The sequence below is a fragment of the Toxorhynchites rutilus genome, chromosome 2 (genome assembly GCF_029784135.1).
Source record: "Toxorhynchites rutilus septentrionalis strain SRP chromosome 2, ASM2978413v1, whole genome shotgun sequence".
Lineage (NCBI taxonomy): Eukaryota > Metazoa > Arthropoda > Insecta > Diptera > Culicidae > Toxorhynchites > Toxorhynchites rutilus.
Genome location: NC_073745.1, coordinates 128399503 through 128426813, shown reverse-complemented (window position 1 = coordinate 128426813; position 27311 = coordinate 128399503). Strand labels below are relative to the sequence as shown.

The following is a 27311-nucleotide window of genomic DNA, read 5'->3' as shown; positions in this document are numbered from 1 at the left end:
CAGCGTAGGCACAATGCGTTTCAGAGACTTGTTCCAGGAAGCGACGCCTCAATCTGTCTGACACTTCAGAAAATCTGGGGTTCCCGGAGCAAAAGCGAAGAAAAGGAGAACGAACCAATCGCAGCGAAGACTCGCATTGGTTGGATCGTAAAGGGTGAGTCCATGATGTGCTCCCGTGGCCGAGTGGTTAGCGTCATAACTAACATGCCGGGTGTTCGGGTTCGATTCCCGTTCTGGTCGGGGGAATTTTTCGTCAAAGAAATTTCCTCCGACTTGCACTGTGATCACGCGTATTCTAGAGCTTGCCACTCAGAATGCATTCAAGGCGTGTTATTTGGCATAGAAATCTCAACTAAGTACTAATAAAAATGACGCAAGTAATACTACGTTGAGACGGCGATGTTCCTCTAGGAACGTTAGTGCCATTGAAGAAGAAGAAGAAGAAGAGTCCATGATTATTGCAACACTTCAGATTGGTTACTAAATCGGCATCGAATTAAAACCAATTTTTCATGCACTCAGTTTGTAGATCTTACCATTTATGTTACCTTTGGTTACGAATTCGCACAGTGCGCCACAGATACATATATATATGGTCTGCTAAATCACGTACTTCGACAGCTTCTTCCATTTGGAACGGTTAGCCTCAGCAAATTCGTCCTTACCCGTGAAGTATTCCTGTACCGAAAACTGCTTAAAATCCACTTTGATGTAGTTCTCATCATTAATGGCGCAGCACCGGTATTTCGTCATCAGTCTCGCGTAGAGTTTGTGGACGCGCGTTTTAGGCAACACGCACGAGACATCATGTTTCTAGGCCAAGTCCTACGTCGAAATTTTCGGATTCCGCTTGAAAATGAGCAATCACCGTTCTCTCGGTTTTTGACGCGTAATTTCCGGTATTCGTTCAGATGCTGCCTTGTAGTCCACTGTCATCCGTTCCTGAAACTTTTGGAGGATCCTTGAGACGGTCGAAAGATATATATTTATCAGTTTTCCCATGGTGCGAAGCGACAACCCAGGATTTTGCATGTGGGTTAACAAAATCCTATCGCAGACGGTTTGCTGATCTTCTCCCATGTCGACCGGAATATCATTGACGATTGTAAGACCAAGCGGTTACACAATACGAAAAGTCAGCATCAGGATTGATGTGTCTCAGTCTGCGTCAGGTTTATATGTCAAAAACGAAATTATATATCGCGAATATAGATAGCGCACAGAAAATAATTTTTGGGGAACGTGAGTGTTCGAAATTATTTAAATCAGAAAAGCAATTCTGAGCGGGGCAAAGTTTGCCGAGTCAGTTAGTCATCTGATAATGAAAATTGTATTGGTGGGTAGCTTCCATCACAAATAGCAAGTTTCAATGGAATCGAAAAAAGTCGAGTAAAAATGTGCTATTTTTCGGCTGATATGGCGTGGAATTGCTCCATACAAACCCAATCCAGCGTGACGTAACAACATTTTGATTCTTTGCAAACACGTTTTTTCCACGTTCTCATGTGTAAGTCACACGTTTCCGTGAAATTAAAAATATCATAGAAAAATAGGGAGCATTTCCTAGTTAAATTTGCTAGTCAAATTCTCTTGTGACTTGGCAACACCTGACAAAACTTTTGTTCCCGACGGTTGAACATTAATTTGTTTTTTTAGTTCCGTTTCAAAACTACAAATGAACTTTATTCTATTATTTATCAACAATAGATGGACGTAAATTTCAGTACATTTTTTAGAAAACTTGCAAGAACCTTGCAGAATCAGCACGTTTCTTGTGAAGTAACAACACTCTCTGCGCGAAAAACAAAATTCACAAGCATTGTCACGTCACAAAATAAATAACAAAAAAAATATGAATTCTACCGTATTGTAGAAAGCGATATACAGCGATTCGTCTCTAATTGGACAGTGTAATGCAACACGAATGATTGGACATTCGGTTCCCTAACTGGACATTTTTGAAACATTCTTAGTGCAAGTTTCTACAACACGATAAATTTTTAGGAGCGTTTTCCACCATTTTACTAGATTATGTGTTTTGCGCACTTTTCTTATGATTATTTGTTAGCTTTTAAATGATTTTTTTTTGTTTTAACTTGTTTTTCACATTGTTGTTGTTTTTGTTGATATATCCAATTACAGGTCACAATCGCCTCTAATGCGACACTGCGGTGTGCGCCAGTATGTCCAATTAGAGGCAAATCACTGTACAGTTTTTTATGTGATTTTTTTCCTGACTTCCCCATGAGATCTCCCTTCGCCTTCCCATGGGTCTTTCCCAACCAATAATTCACAAACATTCGTGTTTTTGGGTGACCATAACTTCATGGAAAGGGTCCAACCAATCAATTGCCTAAAATATTTTTTGCTCTGTACCCTACCCTCAATGTCCTAGCCAGGGCTCTGCATAGTCATAGTCAACTGAGGATAGTCAGCTGACTATCTGACTGACTATATCCATAGTCAGTTAGTAATGACTTTTGGCTTTTTCACGCAGTTTCTCCGCCAAAACGACTGAACAGGGCGTTTAGTCGCTATCTCCCTCTACCGACTCGACTATACCATTTCGTTCTTCTCAGTCAAATTATCCTCATTGCCTTTTGAAGTGACTTGCCTCAAAACGAATTCGTTCCTCTTTTTCTCTCTCCCATGTACTTGTGCATGCATCGATGTTTGAGTTCAACGTGGTTTGACATACGCTACAGGTGAGCTAGATTCTTTTGTATCGTACACGAAAATTACTTACACGTATAAAATAACGTGCAGTGTGTATGCGCTATTTTGCACGCCTAATACTAACTAATACTAACCTTTATAGCACACTTGATAAATGTCTAAGTTCGTTGGTTTGAGTTCACGATGGGTAGACAATAAACCGTCCATTGATGGGGTAACTTCTTTTTTGCATCAGAAATCGTGTTTTCGTTCCTAGCTAGTCATTTCATGCTCTAGTCAAGTCACTTTTTGTTGGCGGCGACTGCCGAAGCAGTTCTAGTCGAAGCGAAGCTGCTGAGAGTAGAGTCGGTCCTCATTTTTCGCCTTCGAAGATTTCGGGCCCTGGTCCTAGCCAAAAAGAAACATTTACGGTCATAAGGAAAGTCCTTGCATTTGATGGGATCAGCTAAAGCCAGCGCTAAACAATGCTACGAACACCCTAGAATGCCGGACGCTCGATGATTCGACGCATCGTGTAGTCGACTGACGAGCTATGAGCCTTCAATGTCGAGCGTCGAATATTCGCGTTGGAAGGTAATCCGTTCGTTGTGGATTACCTTCCAACGCGAGTGGCACGAGTCAAAGAATTTTTGTCATTCATTGATTCGACACTTGATGACATTCGATACACCGCTACACGATTCGTCCGAATCTATCTTTGAGAGATTGGTTTGTTTACATGTTTTAGATGAAGAAACTATGAAATTGGTTCATAAAATTCAAAATATTCGGCAAAATATTGCAGTTTAATAATGTTGAGTTCAAGCATTTTTAATTTACAGTCCGATATCAGTACAATTGCTACGGCAGCAATTTCAATACTCGCATCGGCATCCAGTTTCCTAACGTTTTTGATGGTAAATAAAAACAATAAACATTCGATCCAAATGCTCGCCGATTGTTTGGACCGATTGCATTGAATCGAACATTCACTTCACCGTGTAGCAGCACATTCGTCACAACATTTGTCGATTTATCGAGTCAAATGTTTGAGTCCAACATTCGAGTGAAACGTTGGACGAATCGTGTAGCGCCCGCATAAGAATTATGTACAATCGCTACAAAAAAAGGGCACGAAAATATTACTGCCAATTGCTTTTAATTGAACAGTTCAAATGATTATGAATGAATGTTTGAATAAAAAATTGCAGAAAGTTGGCAAAAAAACTTTCATTGAATTTTGACGTAGGACTACGTCTTTGATTTCTATATAGGGGGGGTCGCTCTACGAAAAATGTAACGTTTATAAAGAGTTTCCAAATGCATATTACGTAGAATTGTTTTTACGATATATGTTATAATATATACCACTAGACGGCCAGCATTTTTTCGCCTGAAACATCAATAGTAGAAACAATAAAACAAGTGAGCAATTTAACAAATAAAAGAGGTATGTTTTGCGAGCGGATGCGAAAGTAAATCATGTATTATGCATTCTTTCTTCCGACTTCGTTCCCATGAATGTTGTGTGTAACACAAAATTGCGTGCAATAATTCGTTCTATCTAACAAATCAGCAAGATGTTAAAGTAATCAGATGCAAGATCTCATGCATCATTCAAACTTCATGGAAGATTTCATCGAAGCAACGATAAAAGTGTCACCCATAGAGTCCCCGCACACTGCAGACTTTTGTCGGCCGATAGATAGGTCGGACGACTTAATCAGTATGGAGCGATATGCATATGTGCACACTACACCGATTCAGTTTGGGCCGATAAAACAGTTTGATAGGCTTCCCGATTGCATTTAAACTATTCTGTCAGTCAGCTATCGGCCGTCTGTTTAATCTGTATTGGCTAGCATCGATCTACGCACACACGACGATTGTTTATCGGTCGATAGTTCAATTCGTTCTCAATTTTGGCATCCGACAAACGTGCCGTGCGAATCACTGAGAATGGGATGCACCCAATGCTCTCTGAATCCCTTTTTGATTTTTTTTATTTTCGCCGTTCTCTTCTCCGTTGTCAAACACAAATTAAATACAGCCTTTCGAGAATATTCGACCGGCAGTTGGCTAGTGTGCGCACTAGCAAACCAATCAGACCAAACTATCGGCTGAAAAAAAGTCTGCAGCGTACGGAGGCCCATGCAGTGATCGTTCATCAATTAGGAGGAGGCAGCGATTATCATGCGAGGACTTGAAATCGGCGTTACATCGCATCACAAAAATGATACGAAATGAAACATTGATAATCTTCATGACTCATATTCATAATTCTCAATGATTCAATTCCTTCTATGATAGATTGAGCAGTAGAACCAATACGACTTGATTGTGATTGTCTGCAACCGAACATTATTTCACCGAAAAAGCTACTGCTCTCGATGCCTAATAGTAAGAATAAAACAATGGAAAGAAATCACAATACCATAGCTATTCATTAAAAATAAAGCAACTTCACGATTTCATGTGAGTATTTTCAACTTGTTTTTTTTGTTTCTTCCCCATAAATTTCATATTCAATGTAATCAATGACGATATAATGTTATGTATCCCATTGATATTCATTAATTGTTGACATTAACAGTTGAACTTTCTGCCAGAAGCTTATTGTCTTTCTTTGTTCGTTACAAACCGTTTGAAGGTTATGTGTACATACAACAAACGGCCCTTTTCAGGGCTACTATCTAGAGTTTCAAAAGAGTTAAACTAACAGATTTCTGAACAATGAAAAGAATTACATTAAAAATAACGAAGTGTTCTGAACGATCACAGTCCTACGTCAAACTTCCGTCCGTGCCCCTAGGCTCAGACCCTTCTACTTTTTTTTAACTGTTTTTTCTAATAAAGGATTCTATTGGATCTTTTTTTTCTGACGAAAACTAATTAAAAATCCTGACAATACAAAGGGCTCATGTTAGTTGATTTTATGTTAAAACAAATTGTGTTTCAATGGATGAGCGATAGAAATTGTATGTTGAAACAATCGATGTTGTTGATGTTGACTGTCCCAGCTCAGTGCTCAGTGTGCCAGTGCAAGTCAGCTTAGGAAAAATCAATGTTCATGGAAACCCAACCTTTAGATTGCTCGTGGATGATATCGCATGGAAAAAAGTCGATACCAGTCCAGATTCTATAAATGTCCATAAAATGTAAAAAAATCTAATTGAAAAACAATCTATAATTATGTATACTTTTGCCATTCTGTTTGTAACTATTCAAAACGTTAAGAGAACTTCAATAGGATATTCATGATAGCGTCACCGTACCGCAAATTGCATAACTGATTACACGTTTAATCATTGCATAACATCAAAAGAAAACGAAAAGCTTCACGATGGAACCATTGCTGATGCACTACGAGGTAGGAATCTGTCTTCTTATAGATGAAATTAACATTCCATCTTCTCTGCTTTATTAAAAAAAAGAAAGCATGGATATCAAACAGAAGTTGAGAAACTCAAATTCTCATTTTTCTCTTGTATATTTTCTGTCGTTGAAAATACAGTGACTAACAGGCAAAAGTGATAATTCTCAATCGTACTCTTCTTGAACATGTGCAATGTTGAAAAATTTCTTGTCTTCAACTGAGTAGTTACTTGTAGCAATGCATCGTTGGTTATGCGCTTGAAGAATCAAATCATCAACATAGTTCATGCAATTCCCTTCATTCATTGCCGGTCACCGTTCCTGTGCATCCTGGTGAAATATGCAACGATGAAAGAACAAGCTAACAATGGAACAGACACTTGAGCACTTGAATATTTTCAGTGATTTTCCCCTCCCGATGGCCGAGCCTGTCGGTATAATCGATCCGGTAAACAGTAAACTGCTTCCAACTTGCAGCAGTCCTCGAGTTATCGACTTCATGCTTGAAGCAGCAAGGCAGCATTCATCAAAGAACCTATAATCATCATGCTACAAAGTTGCAAACTCGGTTCAATACTTCGTCGACAGAATGAAAGCGAATATTGGATAAGTTCAAATCATTATTCTTGATAGCCAGTGCTTCAATGATTTCCATAACGTTATAATGTCATTAAACATTTCTTTGGTTTCTACTGACGTAGCCAAATGGTTGTCAAGAATCGTTTTCCTTTTTCATGATTTATTTTATTTCAGTGTATAATTTGCAGCATTTATAGTATATTTATAGGGAACAATATTGAAAAGTTGGTTACTCTCCGATAATAACCTCAAGTGATGAAGAAAATTATGAAGCAAGCAAGCCTTATACCTATTATCTTATAAGAAAAAACCTAACCTATTTCTCATTCACATTCGTAACTGCAATTCTCATAATTGTTACACCGACAACAAAACGGCGTTAAAAAATTGCCTCTGATGGTGCTAGTGAAAGTGAAATGTCAAACCATAAGTCAGATGTAGGCATTTGACGCCACACCTCTGAAAGCATGAATTGCTGGCATCGTATATATTGTATAGTTGTTCATTTCCGTTCGTTGAATAAGAGTTGGCCTTTAAATGTTTCCAACGTGACGCTTACGAATATTCGGAATCTCTTTCTCTGACGGCAGACGTTCACAGAATGGGACAATACAAACGCACCGAATCATCACGAAACACCAATGGTATTAACACGAGGCTATTAACACTCCTATACTCGCGCATTGGTCTGTCAGACCGAGAAATCAATAATTCGTTCATTTCTCAGAAAATATCAACACTACGACTTTGCGATTCTCTCTAGCTTCTTAATTCGTCGTTCGTCATCGTTTAGCGTATCGCATGTGTTGGTACAAAGGGGACGTGTGCCACTTCTTTAACACTTTCGGTCTGACACACCGACGCGAGTATAGGAGTAACTTTTTAGGACAAGTGCCTTTTTTCATATTCTAGAATATTGTTGAATGAAATGAATAAAATAATGTTAGTAGCGTGGAATATTTATTGAATATAATGCATAATATCATTACAAGACTATTCTTATTTGATTTCAGTCCCTTTTGTAACTGGATTGAACGGATCCATATATTAACTATTCGTCGTTAGATTCATACGCTCAAAACCAAAATATATGTTTGACTTTCGTATAGTTATTCGCTAAATATAATGGTCATACATATACACACTTGTGAAAGAATTTCACTTGTGGAAGAATTGTAAACAGTAAACTATAAACAGATCGGTAGCTTATGGTAATTTTTAACAGTTACAGTTTCGAGGATATTTTTTTAATAATGGACAATATCGACAAGAAAACAAGAAAAAGAAAAGCAAGTTCCTAGAAATCCTTTTAAATCATCTTTTTATGCCTCATCTAAAAAAGGCATTTATTCTTAGTTTACCGAGAAAACAAAGACAAAGAATATTAGATATATGCAAACTTTATATTCCAGAACCTTTATCATCTAGTAATTATCTAGAAGGTTGTTATACATTCTTCTCTTCGATAAAAGACCCGAAAAACACACAACAGCTACATAAAGTGTGAAAAAATATGTTTGTTTCGAGCATTCAGTTATGCTATGTTCTGATTCTTACTCCAATGAAACCACAACAGATTGATACGTTTTTATGTTATTTTATAGCTCTTTATACTTCCATGAATTATATTCAGTTGCTTACTTTTAATTAATAACAGAAAAAAATCGAATTTCGTTATTTGTGTTGGAGTATCAAAAATTACTATGTTTTGAGGAGGCTGAATTAGATGACTATGACTAACATAATAAAGACAAAAAAAACATATTTTTGGAAGTTTTTTCATTCAATCATACCCTCTTCTTGAAATAAATGCCAATAAAGCCTGAAAAATACACAATGGCAACATTAGAAGAGTAGTTCAATTTTCTGTCTGTGACACCGTGCGCGAGTATACGTGTTATGATTTTGCACGCGAGTACAGGAGGGTTAAAGATAGAACACATGAAATTTCGGACATGCAAATCTTGTATGGATTTGAATATGCGTATTATTTTCCATAGTTCATTGTAACAGTTATGCATTAGCAGGTTTTCTAATTATTGTTGGACTATTTTTTCAATCTTCTTTCTTACAATAGGCTATTGCACGGACTTTTCTCCGTAAACGGTCCATCATCTTTTGCACGAATCCTGTTTCCCTTTGTTTGACTGTCAAATTCGATTTCCCCTTAAAACTTTCAATTCAATTAAAGTTCCACCCCTTTTTTCAATATGTGCTCCAGATATTAGGCTGTCAAAAAAGTCCTGCGGTATTTTTTTTGAATTTTCATTTGTTCATAAAAATAGTTACAATCATCTGTTTTAAGTCAAATATGCGCCGTTTTGTTCGATGACTTGTTCCCAACGAGATGCCAACTTCATAATACCCCTGTTATAGTAGCTCGCTTCCTTATTGGCAAAAAACTCGGATAGCCAATTTTCACAGGCCTCTTTTGTGGCTAACTTCTGACTACCTAGCTCGTTCGCCATGGACAAAAACAGGTGGTAGTCACTTGGTGCAAGGTCCGGACTATACGGCGGATGCAAAAGAACCTCCCATCCGAGCTCCCGGAGCTTCTGGCGCGTCACCAAAGAAGTGTGTGGCCTGGCGTTGTCCTGATGGAAGACAATGCGGCCTCTGTTTATCAAAGATGGCCTCTTCTTCATGAGTTCTACCTTCAAGCGGTCCAGTTGTTGACAGTACAGGTCCGAATTGAGCGTTTGGCCATAGGGAAGCAGCTCATAATAGATTATTCCTTGACAATCCCATCAAACACACAGCAGAACCTTCCTGGCAATTAATGAGGGCTTGGCCTCCGTCTGAGCCGCTTCAGCGGGCTTCGACCACGACCGTTTGCGCTTCACGTTGTCGTAAATGACCCACTTTTCATCGCCAGTCACCATCCGCTTCAGAAACGGGTCGATTTTGTTGCGATTCAGCAGCAATTCACATGCGTCGATACGGTCAAAGATGTTTTTTTGCGTCAACGTGTGTGGCACCCATACATCGAGCTTCTTTGTGAATCCAAGCTTCTTCAAATGGTTAATAACGGTTTGATGACTTATTCCCAGCTCTTGGCCGATGCTACAGCTGCTACTATGCCGGTCTTTCTCGGCTAATTCAGCGATTTTGTCGCAATTTTCGACGACAGGCCTTCCGGAGCGTGGCGCATCTTCGACGACCTCTACACCAGAACGAAAACGTTGAAACCATCGTTGTGCGGTGGAAATGGAAACTGTATCGGGTCCATAAACTGCACAAATTTTATTGGCAGCTTGAGATGCATTTTTGTCTTTGTCATAGTAGTACTGCAAAATATGTCGGTTTTTCTCTTTATTTTGCTCCATATTTGCGACACTATAACTCACGAACGACTTAACCAAACAAAACACTGTGAAGGACTATATTATAGCGCGCAAAAATACCTTTCCAACAAGCTATAATATGACTCGATACAATTTTTTTTTTTTATCTTCGCTTATTTTTCGTCGGCCTATTTCCGCCACTTCAGTGCCAATCACCGACATCAGGGAGGCGACTCCACCTGTTCCTACCTATCAGACTCAACAAAATGACTCGATACAATGAATACAACTAGAACTACGCGCTTACAACGACACCTCGCGGAAATACCGCAGGACTATTTTGACAGCCTAATATTTTCAGTTTTCCTCAATTAGTTTTAGGTTCGGAGTATTGACCGGATTTTTCTCCTAGGGAGCCACTGCAACACAATTTTCGCTGTGGTATTTTTTGGTGGAATTTGAGTAGTGGCAGCTTGTCAAATCCGGCTACAATAAGCAATGTTCCATAAATGCTAGCAGTCTCTTCCGAAGGTAAATTCACAAATTGTCGTAAAGTTTTATCAAGCGCTTCTTTACCTTCAAATTTTGCTTCGTATTCCGGTCCAACACAAGCTGGGCCTTAAAACTACTTAATCCAACTCTCTTTTCAGCATTTGAAAAATGGAAAATGAGAAAATGAGAAAATGAGAAATGAGAAAAACGCAATCAAAGTCTAGCACATTTGTCCAGAAGCTTTAAGCGTATCAATTTAGCAATACACCGGGGTTTTTATAAGCAGTAGACTATTGTTTGATGAAATGTGAAAAGTTTTCTTCACTGAATCAATCAAGCTTGATTACAGGTTCAAAAAATCACGGTGAAACAATTATGCCTAGAATATCAACATGAGACAATTGAACTGAATGTTGTCTTTTGGAATACTGGGAACAAACAAAATGTGTTTTTTTTGTTTCTCCGAAAGATTATGCATAAAAACATCATTTTATGGAGAAGGGAGTGATCTACACCACCTTTGCCGGATACAAAGCACATTGTTATTAGGCATTCGCTAACAAGGTGCACACTTGTTCTGTTAAACTATTTTTTTGTTTGGTTGAGAATTAATTCGATCTTCTAAACCGGAAATGAGTGTATTAGCCCTGCTGGAAACGTGACATAAAATTATTGTACAGGGTTTTCCAACTTTAAATTCCGAAAGTAAATTGAAATAAAATACACTTAGAATTCGAATTTCGATGAAACTATTATTTCAAATTAAAGTTTGGTTTATGCCATTTTGTGTGAAATCCAACATCATTCAAATGTCCACCTAGGGCTTCCTCGCACATCTTGATCCGGAACAGGTAATTTTCGATGACTTTATCTCGGTCATAACTTCACGAATGTTATCTTTCAAATGTTCAAGAGTTTGCGGAGAGTTGGCATAGACACGGTCTTTCGCATAACCCCACAAAAAAAAAGTCTAGCGGGTTCAAATCGCATGATCTGGACGGCCAATTAGCATCACCAAAACGCGAAATTATGCGTCACTCAAATTTCGTTCGCAATATGGCCATGTTCGATCGTGTTGTGTGGCACGTGGCGCCGTCCTGCTGAAACCACATGTCATCCGTATCCATAACTTCAATTTGTGACAAAAAAAAAATCGGTTAACATGTGCCCACCATTCACAGTTACCGTCTCGCCGTCCTCATTTTCAAAGAAATACGGCCCGATGACTTCACCAGACCATAATGCGCACCAAACAGTGACTTTTGGCGGATGCAATGGCCTCTCAACAATCTTGTGTGGATTTTCTGAGCCCCATATACGGAAATTTTGGGTGTTCACATAGCCAGCGAGCTCGAAATGTGCCTCATCGCTGAAGAAAATTTGATGCGAAAATTCAGCATTTTGCTGCTGTTGTTCGTTCACCCAATCGACGTATGCCCGACGCATTCCATGGTCACCAGGCTCTAATTTTTGAACCAGTTGGACTTTATATGGATGTAGGTGCAAGTCCAAATGCAAAATTCGCCACAATGATGTGTTTGACAAGCCTAATTGCTGAGCACGCCGTGGAATCGAAACATTCGGGTCATCCTCCACACTGGCAGCAACAGCAGCAATATTTTCGGCCGAACGCACATTACGATGATGCACAGGTTTCACAATATCCGCTTCGGATCCAGTTTGTTCGAATTTACGCACTACATTAGCGATTGTGTACTCTGTAGGCAGTCCATGACGACCAAAATCCGTCCGTAATGCTCGAAAAACATTTGCCGGTTTTTCATCATTTTTATAGTATAATTTAACAAAATTAACACGTTGTGCGATGCTAAAACGATCCATATTGTAAAATGGCAGACATTCAACTAACGATATGACAGCTATGTCAACCAAAGCGTCATATAGCAAACGGTTGCCAGCGCAGGGCTGTATACTTTCGGAAGCCCGAAATGGAAAACCCTGTACTTGAACCCATTAATTTACTATGGATCTACAAAAAATACGTGGTGAGACATTTATGCTTGGAAAATCAACATGAGACAATTGAGCTTGATGTGTTTTAAAAATCTGGGAACAAATACTTTTTTTTTGTTTTTCCGAAACATTATGCATAAAAACATCGTTCTATGAAGAAAAGTGAAAATTGTCAAAAAGTAACATGGGACAACTATGCGTAGAACGGCAGTATAGATTGAAAAAAAATCTTTCAATGTTTTTCAATTATTTCTCTCAGTATGCCGTGATTATGTACACTCTAAGATTAATTTGGTGAAATTTCGAGGAAAAATAATCTTAAAAAATGCCTTAATGGAAGTGTTTTTGATATGTCCGATTTTTTTAGTATTCAACATTTCACTAAAAAGACAAACGCGAACACACAATTGCACAAATAACTACTCTCGAATTTATTTAAGGTAATATGTGAAATATTACATGATTCAGATGTACGCCAGGTGACTGATTGCATTACTTGATCTCCGCGACTAATTTACTACAACAGATCACGAAATTACGCCATTCGTCATAACATAAAGTCACCCGTGGCCCCGTAAAAGTTGAACAGAAGAAAAAATTCTGACACGAAAATCTTGTTCGCGTAAAATCATTTATATTTCGTTTCATGTGTCGTGTATCGATCTGTATCGGTATCACTGAGTTTTATGCTTATTGTAAGTCCATTGTTTCGACTCTAAAAGGTAAGTCGATAATTAGTGCGACATTTCCAAACTTGACCGAAATTGACCGAATTTTGCCCGGTTTCTCTCCTCTCAGTTTTCAGTTGTCAGTGAGATTCTGGTCGAGATGGAAAAATGGAGCTAACCGTTCGTTAAAGGATTCTGTTCACAGATATGCAATAATAATCGTCGAAAAAAAGACGAGTTGGTTTTATCTCGATAACAATAGTCGATTTTAAAGTGTAGCAATAATTATCGTCGAGCCTTGGAGAAACTGATGAATATACATCATTCGACCATCTCAAGGGTCCTCCAAAGGTTCCAGAAACGGTTGACAGTGGATCACCGGAAATAACGCGCATCTGCAAACTCTACACGGACCTACTGACGAAATTCCGGTGCTGCGTCATTAATAATGATACCTACATTGAAGTTGATTCTAAGCAGTTACCGGGAGAGGAATATTTCATGGGTAAAGACCGTTGATCGTTGACGAAATTCGTTTCGAATTACCTGATTTGGCAGGCCATATGCACTTGTGGCAGACGATGAGATTTACAAAACTCAGTACCTCTAGTACGACTTTTGCCATGATTGCTTTTTGACAGAGGATTACGAAACGTCGACTATTTTCGTCGCGTGTTTCAATAATAAGTTGGATTCCGTTTGAAGCGAACCAATAGGGTAAGTTGGAGTGATTTGGACATATGGGGTGACTTAGACACCCCCTTTAACTTGTAAATTACGGCTCAACTTGGATTTTTTATTTTTGCATGCTATGTGGGGTGATATGGACACGTTTGCGTAGGGTGAATTGGCCATACAGGTTTGAAACCTCTCCTTTGGCCATCAATTCGATGCCGCGGAATTACAAAAAAGGACGGACAGGCAACGTTGGAAAAAGGGGGAGCTTGAAAATTGTATTTTCTTCATGCAAAAGCATCGAAAGTGTTTGAAATTGCTCGAACAACACTGAAAAGGATCTTGCAGGATTCGTCGGCCGCATCCGAAGAATCACATAGAACTGTTTTTCAGCTTTTTTCATACTGGAAATGGTCAATCATATTATCGACCTGCAAAATCAGCTAAATGTTTTGGCGTCACATGATATCCTGGAAATGGCATTTGAATTGACCGAAAAAAATAAGCTTACTCATCCGTTCAATCTCAAAATTCTGCTTTCGCGTAGAACAGTCATGAAAAATTGCCACATCACGATAAAAACGAAATGAATTTTATGCAAGGTTATATAGACTTTTCACTTCATTTTTTGTTTTCACCGTGAAATGGCGCCCTCAGTTTCTATTCTGCATATGGAGTGATCATGAAAAATCTCGTGTCATTCTCACGAAAACAAGAATGAATCATGTATCAAACATCTTCAGTTGCTTTTACAAGGCCACTCAAAATCCATCGGTTCGTTTCGGGACCACCAACAAGTTCGAAAGAGTTGAATTTTATGTTAATAACTATTCCATACTTATACTCATTCGTCCACAAACTAACAAGAAAACCTTTCAGCATTTTTTTCGAAATACTCATCCATTCATGCATTAAGAATTGATTCAGATCCAATTTCAAATAAATGATTGCCGAGCCATCGGCAGTCCTACGTCTACCTTGCGGTTATATCACAGTTATAACCCACTTCTTGTTTTTTTTTTTGTTTAAAATAGAAATAATTCCATATCTGAGATCTGTGTCAAAAAACATTCAACCTATTTTCCTTGCGATAAGATCCATCAGACATTAAAGATTCCAAACTTTCCAGCAATTTTGCCGTCAACAATTACCTTAGTAAAAACCAAGGAAAGTAGAGTGGAAGGTAAAACGTAATGTTAGAATTGCCGTTCGGACGTATCCCGTAAGTTTGAACTTATTTACATAGATGGTATTCAAACAACACTAAACATTGACTACAGTTTCGCCGGCACGGTTGATTGTCGTTATGAATCAGCACAAAAAACAAAGCTGCAAGTTATGCGCCAGTGGCGGTACCACGATCAAAGCACTCCCTGAATCACATTAGCCGAGCCAGCTGGTGGAAGCATATGCATAAAGGTTACTAGGTTACTATTTTCAACGACAACTGTTTATTTATTATACTGCTTCAAATACCTTCGACGAAATCAAATGTAACCATACCAACGTAAGTAATAACATAAACAAATCCAAACTTTTCGTCTTGCCATTCCTCAAACGTCTTTTCTAAATAGTGTAAATTACGAGCCACCTGTTAACTCCACCATCTTGCTAAAAACCTGTTTTGGTAAAAACCTGAAGCCGGGTTCAGACGGTGCGAGTAAACATACGAGTCGGTCTAGTCAGTTACTGCAGTGCAGCTACTCACACCGTGTGAACACATCATGCCAGCTAGTGTCATGTGTGATTCGGTGTGCGAGCTACTTCAAAGTTTTTTGAATTTACTCGCACTCGCATCCCTCAAAACGTCAAAAACAGATTTTAGCGCTCGAATCAGGGATGCCAAATCTTGACATTGTCTTTACATTTCTCTATTTTTAAGATATTTGAAAATATGCGAAGATATTTATAGACTTGAAAATTATTGGAAGAACAAATTAAACCCTCATAGTTTCTAAACGGAATCGTTATTATTTAGTTTTGCACGCTGACGGGGCACGTTTTTTAAAAATAGTTTTCTTGGGGATCTAAATATAAAATCATTATCGGGCACAATTTTAATTCAAAATTCACTCAAAACTTGCAAAAAAGTATTGTTCTAAGAAACAGAATACATATTCGATTTAGAAAAAGTAGATTTTCATTCATTATTTTAGTTTTTGAGGCGTATTAATTGCTCCTGCAAATCTACTAACATTTTTATTTCACAAATTGGTACACGAAGCTGCTGTCAAGGCGAAATAAATCAAATTTTGAAAAATCTTTTAGACTGCCATTTGGAGCACCACATACTTTCGGAATTATTTTAGCTATGGATGCTTTCGAGATTCTAAAAAATATCGACAATAATCTGAACGATATTCCAGAAGAAAGGCACATCATTTCTAGTTTCACTCTTGTAGGTTTAGCATCCTTCATGAGTGTATCTTGGCGTTATATTTGTGGAGCAATTAAATCCAACAGTTTTCTCACTTTTTCAGGTGTTATTCTCAACACTGCTCTGTACTCTCGGAGATCATCATTGTAGAGTTACTTCAATATTGTATTTGTTGCTTCTTTTCTTTGCATCCAATTCCTGGCCCGAATCCTTTTGACGTAGGACTACGTCTAACCGGAAGATATAGGGGGTGAAATGGAAATCTAGGCACTGAACAAGTAGGAAAAAATGCAAGATTTGGAACGCTTATAACTCGAGCATTTCTCAATAGATCGCAAAGGTTTTTGCATCAATTGATAGGAAATATATCTACGCATCTATCATAACGAATAACATTTCATTTTTCTTGAGATAAATAATTGAATAATTGTGAAATATCAAGCATTGTCCAAATGCACTATGTGCCCATTTTTGATTGGTCCATTTTGTGCTCCTCAAATCGTACCGACCAAAACGGGCAACCAGAGCAGCAGCGAAATAGAATGAAGCACAATTGGAAAGGAAAAAGAAAAAAATGAGGGAAACATTGGTCGCAGTCTCACACATGCGTAATTCTCGAGCCAGCCAGTCAGCTTAAAAATCCCCTCTCCGCTGCCGTAACGATCATTCTCATCCGAACCGTACACCACATCGTTTCGCATCACCTCACATCAACAAACCAACACAAGCAGCCATGGTTGGATATGGCAAAGGAGGAAAAGTGAAGGGAAAGGCAAAATCCCGCTCGAACCTTGATCTGGAGTTCCCGCTCGTGTTGATCTGGAGTTCTCCGCAAGGGTAGCTAGGCCGAGCGCGTTAGTACCAGTGTACCAGTCCACCTAGCCGGCGTTATATAGCTTCGGCCTCCGAAGTGATCGAGTTAGCTGGCAAAGCTGCTCGCGACGATAAGAAAACCTGCATTCGGAACAGAACACATTCGGTTCGGTGGACATCAAGACAACAGGCAGTTGCAGCGAGTGGCGAGTGGCAAACGCAATCGCAAAACGGCATCAGGTAGCAGAAGAAAAAAGTTTGTTCTTTATACAAACTGCTTTGGTGGCAAATCCAGAACAAGGCGGCTTCGAGGGCGTTCGAAATGGTTTTTTTCAAAACCACGAGTACTAAGTTTTCTAAATTGAAACCATTCCATAAAACAAGGCGCTTTTCAGGGCCATTAAACCTTCCAAAAAAGAGTTTAGGAAATAAAGTTCAATGCAATATCCAAAATAATAATAAAACACAAATTGATGTTTTCATAATTTGTTTGCCAGGATCTGATGAGTATGTGAATTTGGCAGTTGTTCTGAGCTTATTGATAGTTGGGGACTTTCCTGATTATTCAATTTTCACCAATTCTTAAATTGTTTCCAGATTTAAAGTACAGTAATCTACAATTAGTTCGACATTTAGCTAATTGGACGGACATGTAATGCGACTTATTTAGTTGGACATTTTTGTAAACATAGAGATCCAAATTATGACCCCACATTGAAAGTCGACACTGTACCACTGTCATCGCAAATGTTCAATTACAGGTTAAAATTACCTCCAATCCGGCACTGAGTGGTGGTAATGCGACGTGCCATTGAATGTAATTTACTGTAAAATATGTCACAAGCTGGATGGGAAGAAATTTTCCAACTGTGAAAGCTGTGGCGAGTGACAACAAATCGCTAAACAGGAAGGTTTAGCCGAACAAGATGGGGATATCGAGTGATAACAAAACAATAAACTCTTTAGACTTTTTGTGATCCTGAAAAGGACCTTTTTTAGCCTGTATGTGAATCCAACGAGCGAACAAATCGTAATGAATGTATTTTTTTTGCCATCGCTCCCTTTTAACGCTCATTCGTTCGTCTCGTTGGACCCGCCCCTTTGGCTGAGTCTGCCGATTTGTCTCTATCCTGTGAGTGTGTACCGCTAGAGTATAAAACACGCGGACCCCAAAAAAATATCTTATTTTCTTTCAAACCGTAAACCCGTGTGGTTGTACGGCATCGGCATCGTGTACTCAACAAAGGAGGAAAAGAGAAGGGAAAGGCAAAATCCCGCTCGAATCGTGGTGGTCTGCAATTTCCCGTAGGTGTATCCGCCAATTGCACCGGAAAAGGTAGCTAGGTCGAGCGCGTTAGTACGTGTGTACCAGTCCACCTAGCCGGCGTTATATAGTTTCGGCCGCCGGAGTGATGGAGTTAGCTGGCAAAGCTGCTCGCGACGATAAGAAAACCTGCATTCGGAACAGAACACATTCGGTTCGGCGGACATCAAGACAACAGGCAGTTGCAGCGAATGGCGAGTGGCAAACGCAATCGCAAAACGGCATCAGGTAGCAGAAGAAAAAAGTTTGTTCTTTATACAAACTGCTTCGGCGGCAAATCCAGAACAAGGCGGCATCGAGGGCGTTCGAAATGGTTTTTTTCAAAACCACGAGTACTAAGTTTTCTAAATTGGAACCATTCCATAAAACAAGGCGCTTTTCAGGGCCATTGAACCTTCCAAAAAAGAGTTTAGGAAATAAAGTTCAATGCTTTCTAAAACATTATCCAAAATAATAATAAAACACAAATTGATGTTTTCATAATTTGTTTGCCAGGATTTGATGAGTATGTGAATTTGGCAGTTGTTCTGAGCTTATTGATAGTTGGGGACTTTCCTGATTATTCAATTTTCACCAATTCTTATATTGTTTCCAGATTTAAAGCACAGTAATCTACAATTAATTCGACATTTAGCTAATTGGACGGACATGTAATGCGACTTATTTAGTTGGACATTTTTGTAAACATAGAGATCCAAATTATGACCCCACATTGAAAGTCGACACTGTACCACTGTCATCGCAAATGTTCAATTACAGGTTAAAATTACCTCCAATCCGATACTGAGTGGTGATAATGCGACGTGCCATTGAATGTAATTTACTGTAAAATATGTCACAAGCTGGATGGGAAGAAATTTTCCAACTGTGAAAGCTGTGGCGAGTGACAACAAATCGCTAAACAGGAAGGTTTAGCCGAACAAGATGGGGATATCGAGTTATAACAAAACAATAAACTCTTTAGACTTTTTGTGATCCTGAAAAGGACCTTTTTTAGCCTGTATGTGAATCCAACGAGCGAACAAATCGTAATGAATGTATTTTTTTTGCCATCGCTCCCTTTTAACGCTCATTCGTTCGTCTCGTTGGACCCGCCCCTTTGGCTGAGTCTGCCGATTTGTCTCTATCCTGTGAGTGTGTACCGCTAGAGTATAAAACACGCGGACCCCAAAAAAATATCTTATTTTCTTTCAAACCGTAAACCCGTGTGGTTGTACGGCATCGGCATCGTGTACTCAACAAAGGAGGAAAAGAGAAGGAAAAGGCAAAATCCCGCTCGAATCGTGGTGGTCTGCAATTTCCCGTAGGTGTATCCGCCAATTGCACCGGAAAAGGTAGCTAGGCCGAGCGCGTTAGTACCAGTGTACCAGTCCACCTAGCCGGCGTTATATAGCTTCGGCCGCCGAAGTGATCGAGTTAGCTGGCAAAGCTGCTCGCGACGATAAGAAAACCTGCATTCGGAACAGAACACATTCGGTTCGGTGGACATCAAGACAACAGGCAGTTGCAGCGAGTGGCGAGTGGCAAACGCAATCGCAAAACGGTATCAGGTAGCAGAAGAAAAAAGTTTGTTCTTTATACAAACTGCTTTGGTGGCAAATCCAGAACAAGGCGGCTTCGAGGGCGTTCGAAATGGTTTTTTTCAAAACCACGAGTACTAAGTTTTCTAAATTGGAACCATTCCATAAAACAAGGCGCTTTTCAGGGCCATTGAACCTTCCAAAAAAGAGTTTAGGAAATAAAGTTCAATGCTTTCTAAAACATTATCCAAAATAATAATAAAACACAAATTGATGTTTTCATAATTTGTTTGCCAGGATTTGATGAGTATGTGAATTTGGCAGTTGTTCTGAGCTTATTGATAGTTGGGGACTTTCCTGATTATTCAATTTTCACCAATTCTTATATTGTTTCCAGATTTAAAGCACAGTAATCTACAATTAATTCGACATTTAGCTAATTGGACGGACATGTAATGCGACTTATTTAGTTGGACATTTTTGTAAACATAGAGATCCAAATTATGACCCCACATTGAAAGTCGACACTGTACCACTGTCATCGCAAATGTTCAATTACAGGTTAAAATTACCTCCAATCCGGCACTGAGTGGTGGTAATGCGACGTGCCATTGAATGTAATTTACTGTAAAATATGTCACAAGCTGGATGGGAAGAAATTTTCCAACTGTGAAAGCTGTGGCGAGTGACAACAAATCGCTAAACAGGAAGGTTTAGCCGAACAAGATGGGGATATCGAGTGATAACAAAACAATAAACTCTTTAGACTTTTTGTGATCCTGAAAAGGACCCTTTTTAGTCTGTATGTGAATCCAACGAGCGAACAAATCGTAATGAATGTATTTTTTTGCCATCGCTCCCTTTTAACGCTCATTTGTTCGTCTCGTTGGACCCGCCCCTTTGGCTGAGTCTGCCGATTTGTCTCTATCCTGTGAGTGTGTACCGCTAGAGTATAAAACACGCGGACCCCAAAAAAATATCTTATTTTCTTTCAAACCGTAAACCCGTGTGGTTGTACGGCATCGGCATCGTGTACTCAACAAAGGAGGAAAAGAGAAGGGAAAGGCAAAATCCCGCTCGAATCGTGGTGGTCTGCAATTTCCCGTAGGTGTATCCGCCAATTGCACCGGAAAAGGTAGCTAGGTCGAGCGCGTTAGTACGTGTGTACCAGTCCACCTAGCCGGCGTTATATAGTTTCGGCCGCCGGAGTGATCGAGTTAGCTGGCAAAGCTGCTCGCGACGATAAGAAAACCTGCATTCGGAACAGAACACATTCGGTTCGGCGGACATCAAGACAACGGGCAGTTGCAGCGAATGGCGAGTGGCAAACGCAATCGCAAAACGGCATCAGGTAGCAGAAGAAAAAAGTTTGTTCTTTATACAAACTGCTTTGGTGGCAAATCCAGAACAAGGCGGCATCGAGGGCGTTCGAAATGGTTTTTTTTCAAAACCACGAGTACTAAGTTTTCTAAATTGGAACCATTCCATAAAACAAGGCGCTTTTCAGGGCCATTAAACCTTCCAAAAAAGAGTTTAGGAAATAAAGTTCAATGCTTTCTAAAACATTATCCAAAATAATAATAAAACACAAATTGATGTTTTCATAATTTGTTTGCCAGGATTTGATGAGTATGTGAATTTGGCAGTTGTTCTGAGCTTATTGATAGTTGGGGACTTTCCTGATTATTCAATTTTCACCAATTTTTAAATTGTTTCCAGATTTAAAGTACAGTAATCTACAATTAGTTCGACATTTAGCTAATTGGACGGACATGTAATGCGACTTATTTAGTTGGACATTTTTGTAAACATAGAGATCCAAATTATGACCCCACATTGAAAGTCGACACTGTACCACTGTCATCGCAAATGTTCAATTACAGGTTAAAATTACCTCCAATCCGGCACTGAGTGGTGGTAATGCGACGTGCCATTGAATGTAATTTACTGTAAAATATGTCACAAGCTGGATGGGAAGAAATGAAAGCTGTGGCGAGTGACAACAAATCGCTAAACAGGAAGGTTTAGCCGAACAAGATGGGAATATCGAGTGATAACAAAAACACAACACCAAAGGTTCTTTTCAGAACCATCAACATATTCATAAAGAGTAAACAGTAAACTAATCCATTTTTCAGGTAGATAGGTAGGTATTCACGTAGGTGAAGAAAATAAAACAATATATTTAAAATATATATTTAACAAAAGCTGTCCCCTTTGTATAGTCCTACGTCACTCCGGTTATGTCCCCGACATTACCCACCCGTCTTTTTTCTTTCTGCTTTTTTCGGATAGTACCTTCAGTATAAAATAAATTCAGCACAAAGTATTTTTAAACACGGCCAGCGTGTGTTTCGCTATAAAATTGTGTAATGATAAATTCAACTGAAAACCTAAGATGAAAACTGCCAATAAAGAAGCCGATTTCGGATCAATCATCTGACAAATTCGGACCTGATTGCTGTTTCTGACTATTTGATGGACATTTGAAAAATCGCCTGGCATCTCTGGTAAACCCGTGTCGTGGTATCTGGTTTCTTGTCAGCAGCTCACATTGTGTGAACGGACAAGGCGAGTCAACCATTTGTCAAGCGAGTTCACCGGGTCAGTAGCTGCTCATTGTGAAGTCAGCTACTAGCAACGTATAAATGGGCCTTGAGAGAGAGGAGCCAGCTGAATGACAGATAGTTTGTTTTCTTCTTATTCTTTTTACGCATTCTCATCAAGAAAATTCCAATCTGCCAATTTCAATCAAGCAAGTTGTTGTTATTCATTTATGAGAAAAGTGTTCAAACTTGACGTGAACATTTGTGCGTTTTCATTCCCGATTTGATTTTTGACTTAGGACTGCGTCTAACAGGAATATATGGGGGGGTAAAAACTTTGAACACTGATCATGTAGAAAATAATAAAAGATGTACCAGGTCAGCCCACATCATGGCTTCCAGCAGCATCGGCCCATTCAAACAAGTTTTTTTTTTACTTTTACTTTTCATTTGCTGCAAGCTCAATGAATCGATTTTTACAATGTGGGCGATGATGCAATTTGAATATGCAGCGTATGTGGAATATATAAAATAAGTGCTAATCTTCCAACGAAAAAAGAGTTAACATTGATTTCTCTCAGGTGCATTTTTAGGGAATTTTGTTTGTGTCCGATGGAAATAATAATCGGTTGACTAAAAATGATGCTGTGTCTGCATTTTTAACAGGCAGTGATCACGATTCGGATGAAGATGAGAATTATCCTACCAGTCTCTCGTCATCTTTGCCATGATATTCCTGCCCATCACTGATGGACATATACAAATTTTTAATTTGACATGCATGTCGCTTATCAAGGCAATAGTATCACTGAAGATCCAATCGAATTGACCGATAGTGAAGGTGAACCAATTAGTCTTGTCCACAAAGTCAAGTCAAGTCAAGTCACACAACAAGTCAAGATTCTTTCTCCCCTTTATGTGTGATATAATTTGTATACCATTTTCCAACATATCTGTCGCTTCCAATCAGTCTACATAAATGTTGTGCTCACTCTGCCCTCCGTTACAACACCCACTTCCCGTTTGTGACATTGATGAGTGTCGAGCAGGAATGAATTGTCTTTCTCGATATTCATTGTAATCTTACGTTGATCGCACTTGATCGAAGAAATTACAAGAAGAATGTATTTGACCGCAGATTTGATTTGCTGAAAACACTATCTTGTTTTCTCTCGTGTTATGCGTTATGTGTGACGATGGTAGTTTTTTTTCGAAGTTGCTGTTGATTTCCATGGCTTCGGCGTTTTCGGCTTGCATGCAGCGATTTTTAGGGATTTATTCGACTTTTGGTTTCGGGCAGCTACACCAGCAGTAGCAGCAGCTTTCTTCTTGCTGGTCGCCTTCTTCACAGCAGCAAGTTTGTTTTTTTTTTGCAGCAATAACTGTTCCAAAATGATCTAATGATCGAGCTGACACCTGCTTATATACAGATTTTTGTGATTTCAATAGCTTGCTTTCAAAACAATTTTTGAGCTATTGAAACAAGTTTTTGGATCAAAAAGTAACACATATAACGCGTAGACATTTTATCTTTCGAATGAAGCGGTTATCATACCATTTCTTTCAACCGGCGAATCGGTTGTTTTGCTCAAAATCCTGTTTCTCCAATGTAACACTCTCGTTCTCGAAGCTTTGAACTTACACCCCAAGTATAGAAATGAAAGATGTAGTCCGACGTCAACATTATTTTCACATAAAATGTCTTGTGAAAAAATGTCAAGTTGAAATTTTCTACATATTTCAATACTTCCCCTTGGTTCACCGTGACTGGTTCGCGCTGACATAAGGGTGATCACAACAAATGCGAGCTGGCTCCTCTCTCTCAGGTAAAAACCACGTTCTATAAATTTTAGATCGAAGGAATCGGTTCCCTCTTATACTTCCCTCTGTTCGATCTATACATCCATTTCTTTAACCAGGATAGAAAACCCACTTCATAATACATATCCTAACCGCACTGTGTTTAGATCAGGTGTGTTTGAAAACGTGACGCAAAAGCCTTCTTCGAGTTGTATCTGCTCCATGGATCGTCTGGAAGTTAATAGCGAAAATTTCATACACACACCACAGCGCAAATGGTTTCAAGAATGTCCCATGGATTGAAACTGGAGCTCTGTGCTGGCTGATGCTGATAATCCTCGTGCGGAGCACAATAAAATATTCCTTTGAAAAAATAGTATGTATGTGTTCGTTGTGCTTTTCTTATGGAAGTGGAAACTGGAGGCCAACCAGGTTGGTACTTAGGATATCCGTTAGGTATTCGAGTATTAGCTGTGGACCTTTGCATTGATCCTGGGTTGGGAACGCAAGATGTGAACCAGCAAGTGCAGTGCGATAAATAGTAGAAAGCAATTTATTTTTTCCGATAATTTTTTGATTGCAAAAACGGGATCAGGGAAACATATATTTTCACTTTGCCCATCGTTTTCCGGTGTCGTCGCCGCTCCCAGTCGCGTTCCATCGCGTTCAGCTCCTCTCGGATGCTTCATTTGCTGTTGCACCTGATGTTTTGCACAGGTAAATCGTTTGCCATGTGTGTGGATTACGTCTGCAGTGAAAAGATTGCTGTAATAAAATAGCTGATCGTTACCTTGTAAAATGAAGATGTACATGATTGGATGTGAATTATTTATTTCTATCGAAGCATTTTTCATGGTATTGCTGATTGACATTGAAACTCTACTCCGTCGCTTGAATGAAAGGTGTCGATGTTTACAAGTTTTTTTCCCGTTATTTCTTTCTCATATAATTTCCAAACCAAATGCCTTGGTTAATTAAAAATGTAAGCTTTTTCGTACGCTGGACATAACTGGATCACATCCGGCATGGCAGTAATATTCATCTACGTCGCTTTACATATTAAGCAATAAAATAACGAAATATGTCCGTGTCACACAGAACAAAATGTGTAAATTACGTACATCAGAAGTATCTAGAAGTAAATGTTTATTATAGACAGTATTTTCGACACACAAAAATACAGCCCATCGAACTAAAATATGCACAATTCAGAACGTCAAGCTTTCATCCCTAACATGGACAACTGGTATTTCGTGCCAAAAAAGTCATAATGGATTAATTGCTAAACGGTTTAACTTCCCAACGCGCTGTCAACTGAATGGGCAACCAATAAAATATGTCATCGTCATTTCAGAGAAAACAACAAAAAAAAAACAAATCCGAGAACTCATAGTACAATATTATATCGAAATGACTTCATTGGAATTGCATGCTTTTTATACTTCCCATAGCATATGTCGAAAGAACTCAATAATGAAATGAACGCCAGTGTCCAACATACTGCGCGCGAGCATATTGCATAATTTACAAACGGAACACTATGAAACCTGAGAATTTATTTGTCGAATTGCCATAATTAAATTCCTGGTCATATCAACAGGGATATTGTTTTCACGCTGAGCGACAAAAACCGACCATCATGACCAGCATGACATGTTCACAGTCTGTACCATTGGTTTATAATGGAGTCGAATTATACATTGTAGTGTACGTATGTATGTTCCGTTTGGTACCACTTTTGTATGAAAATTGACGTAACCAAACACGTTCGCACGGCTTTCAACTCACAAATTGTAAATCATTCCGGAGTCAATCTATTCAAAAGTAACGACAATAGCAGGAACAGTGATAGTAGTTTGTGATTTTGTGGGGGTAAAACTTGTACGTTACTGGTTGAAAGAATCCTCCGGAGACTGGCTGCAATGTTTAATTGCAGCCTTGAGAAAACATTTCAATCCAAAATCGCCAGCACTGAACTATATAGAGCAATTCCATGCCAAATCAGCCGGCCGCTGACTCGACTCTCCCCGATTTTTTTAAAACTTGGGGCTTATGACGGAAACTATCCAAAATCGCAGTTTCTTCATAATATTACCAATTACGACTGATTTTTATAAGGACGTATCAAATATTATTGATCTTTTTTTCAGAAAATATGATGATGTTTGATAAAGTTGTTGAAAAATTATTCAGGAAAAATAACATTTTAAATGCATAAAAAATCTTTCTCAAAAATTGAATTTAATATTGAAAACCGTTATATCTCAAATCCTCAAAACCTTAAAAAAATCCTAAAAACATAGCAAAAAACAATTAATTTTGTTCAGTGGTTCAAAAGTCATGAATTTTCAAAAAAAGGCATTTTTGGGAAAAAGTAGAAAAAAAATATTTTTCGGACCACCCTAAAATGAAAATGGGCACCCTAATAGAAAAAAATTAAAAATACGGGTCTGATGTTTTGCAATAAAGCACAAAATTAACACTTTTGCCAAAAATCTGAGAACCACTATATCGGTTTGGCATGGAATGGCTGTGTAGATAACGGGTGTTAAATAAAAAATGAGAATTTTTTCAATCACATATAAAAAAAAATGTTTTTTTCATCTTGATTAATAACATAATGTATTTTCGTCAAAAAAATGTCAGTGAATGTTTGAGTAAGGGCCATGGTCTGCTGTTCGACGCAACTTTGTCGCGATGCTCTCGCAAGAACGTTGTACGGCACTTACGTCCATTTTCCGGATACTATTCCGGATTCTTGTAATCAGTTGCTTCGTGTCCTTGGCCCTCCAATTGTTTTTATACACTAGGGCACTGAGTGAGCCAAAGAAATCCTCTATTGGGCGGCACTGGGGCAAGTTTGTTGGGTTACATTCTATCGGCACGAACGGTATCTTTTTCTCCTCAAAATACGCCAGCGTCTTCTTGGCGTAATGGAAGACGCCTTGTCCGGCCAGAAGACGTACTTCCCATCCGCGTGATGCTCGTTCAGGAACGGCAGCAGGATTTTATCGAGGCACTCTTCTCGATAGATTTGTTGGTTGATTGCCAGACCGCTCGGCTTAAACCAAGGCTTTGAAATGCCCCGGTCGGAAATGGCGATGTACAACATAACCTTTTTTTCAAACTTGTGCTTGAACTTGTATTTCACTTCAGGCGGTGTGGATGACTTGTCGCTGGAGTAGTAATTATCATTTCCTGGAATATGCGTTTTGGACAGCGGAAAATA

At 39.0% G+C, this 27311-nt stretch overlaps 1 protein-coding gene across 2 annotated transcripts in view; it reads left to right on the top strand.

Annotated features, from left to right (window-relative positions):
* The first annotated feature begins 24089 nt into the window (after positions 1–24089).
* LOC129770021 (venom carboxylesterase-6-like) overlaps positions 24090–27311 on the top strand; it is a 43707-nt gene continuing 40485 nt past the window's right edge. Inside the window, exons 1-2 of one of the 2 annotated variants that reach the window (XM_055772600.1) lie at positions 24090–24108; positions 24250–24458. In XM_055772600.1, the coding sequence (XP_055628575.1) occupies positions 24408–24458 (51 nt within the window). In that variant the 5' untranslated portion in view covers positions 24090–24108; positions 24250–24407. Of the gene's footprint in view, positions 24109–24249; positions 24515–27311 lie in introns of both variants that reach the window. The other variant, XM_055772599.1, reaches the window with a different exon arrangement.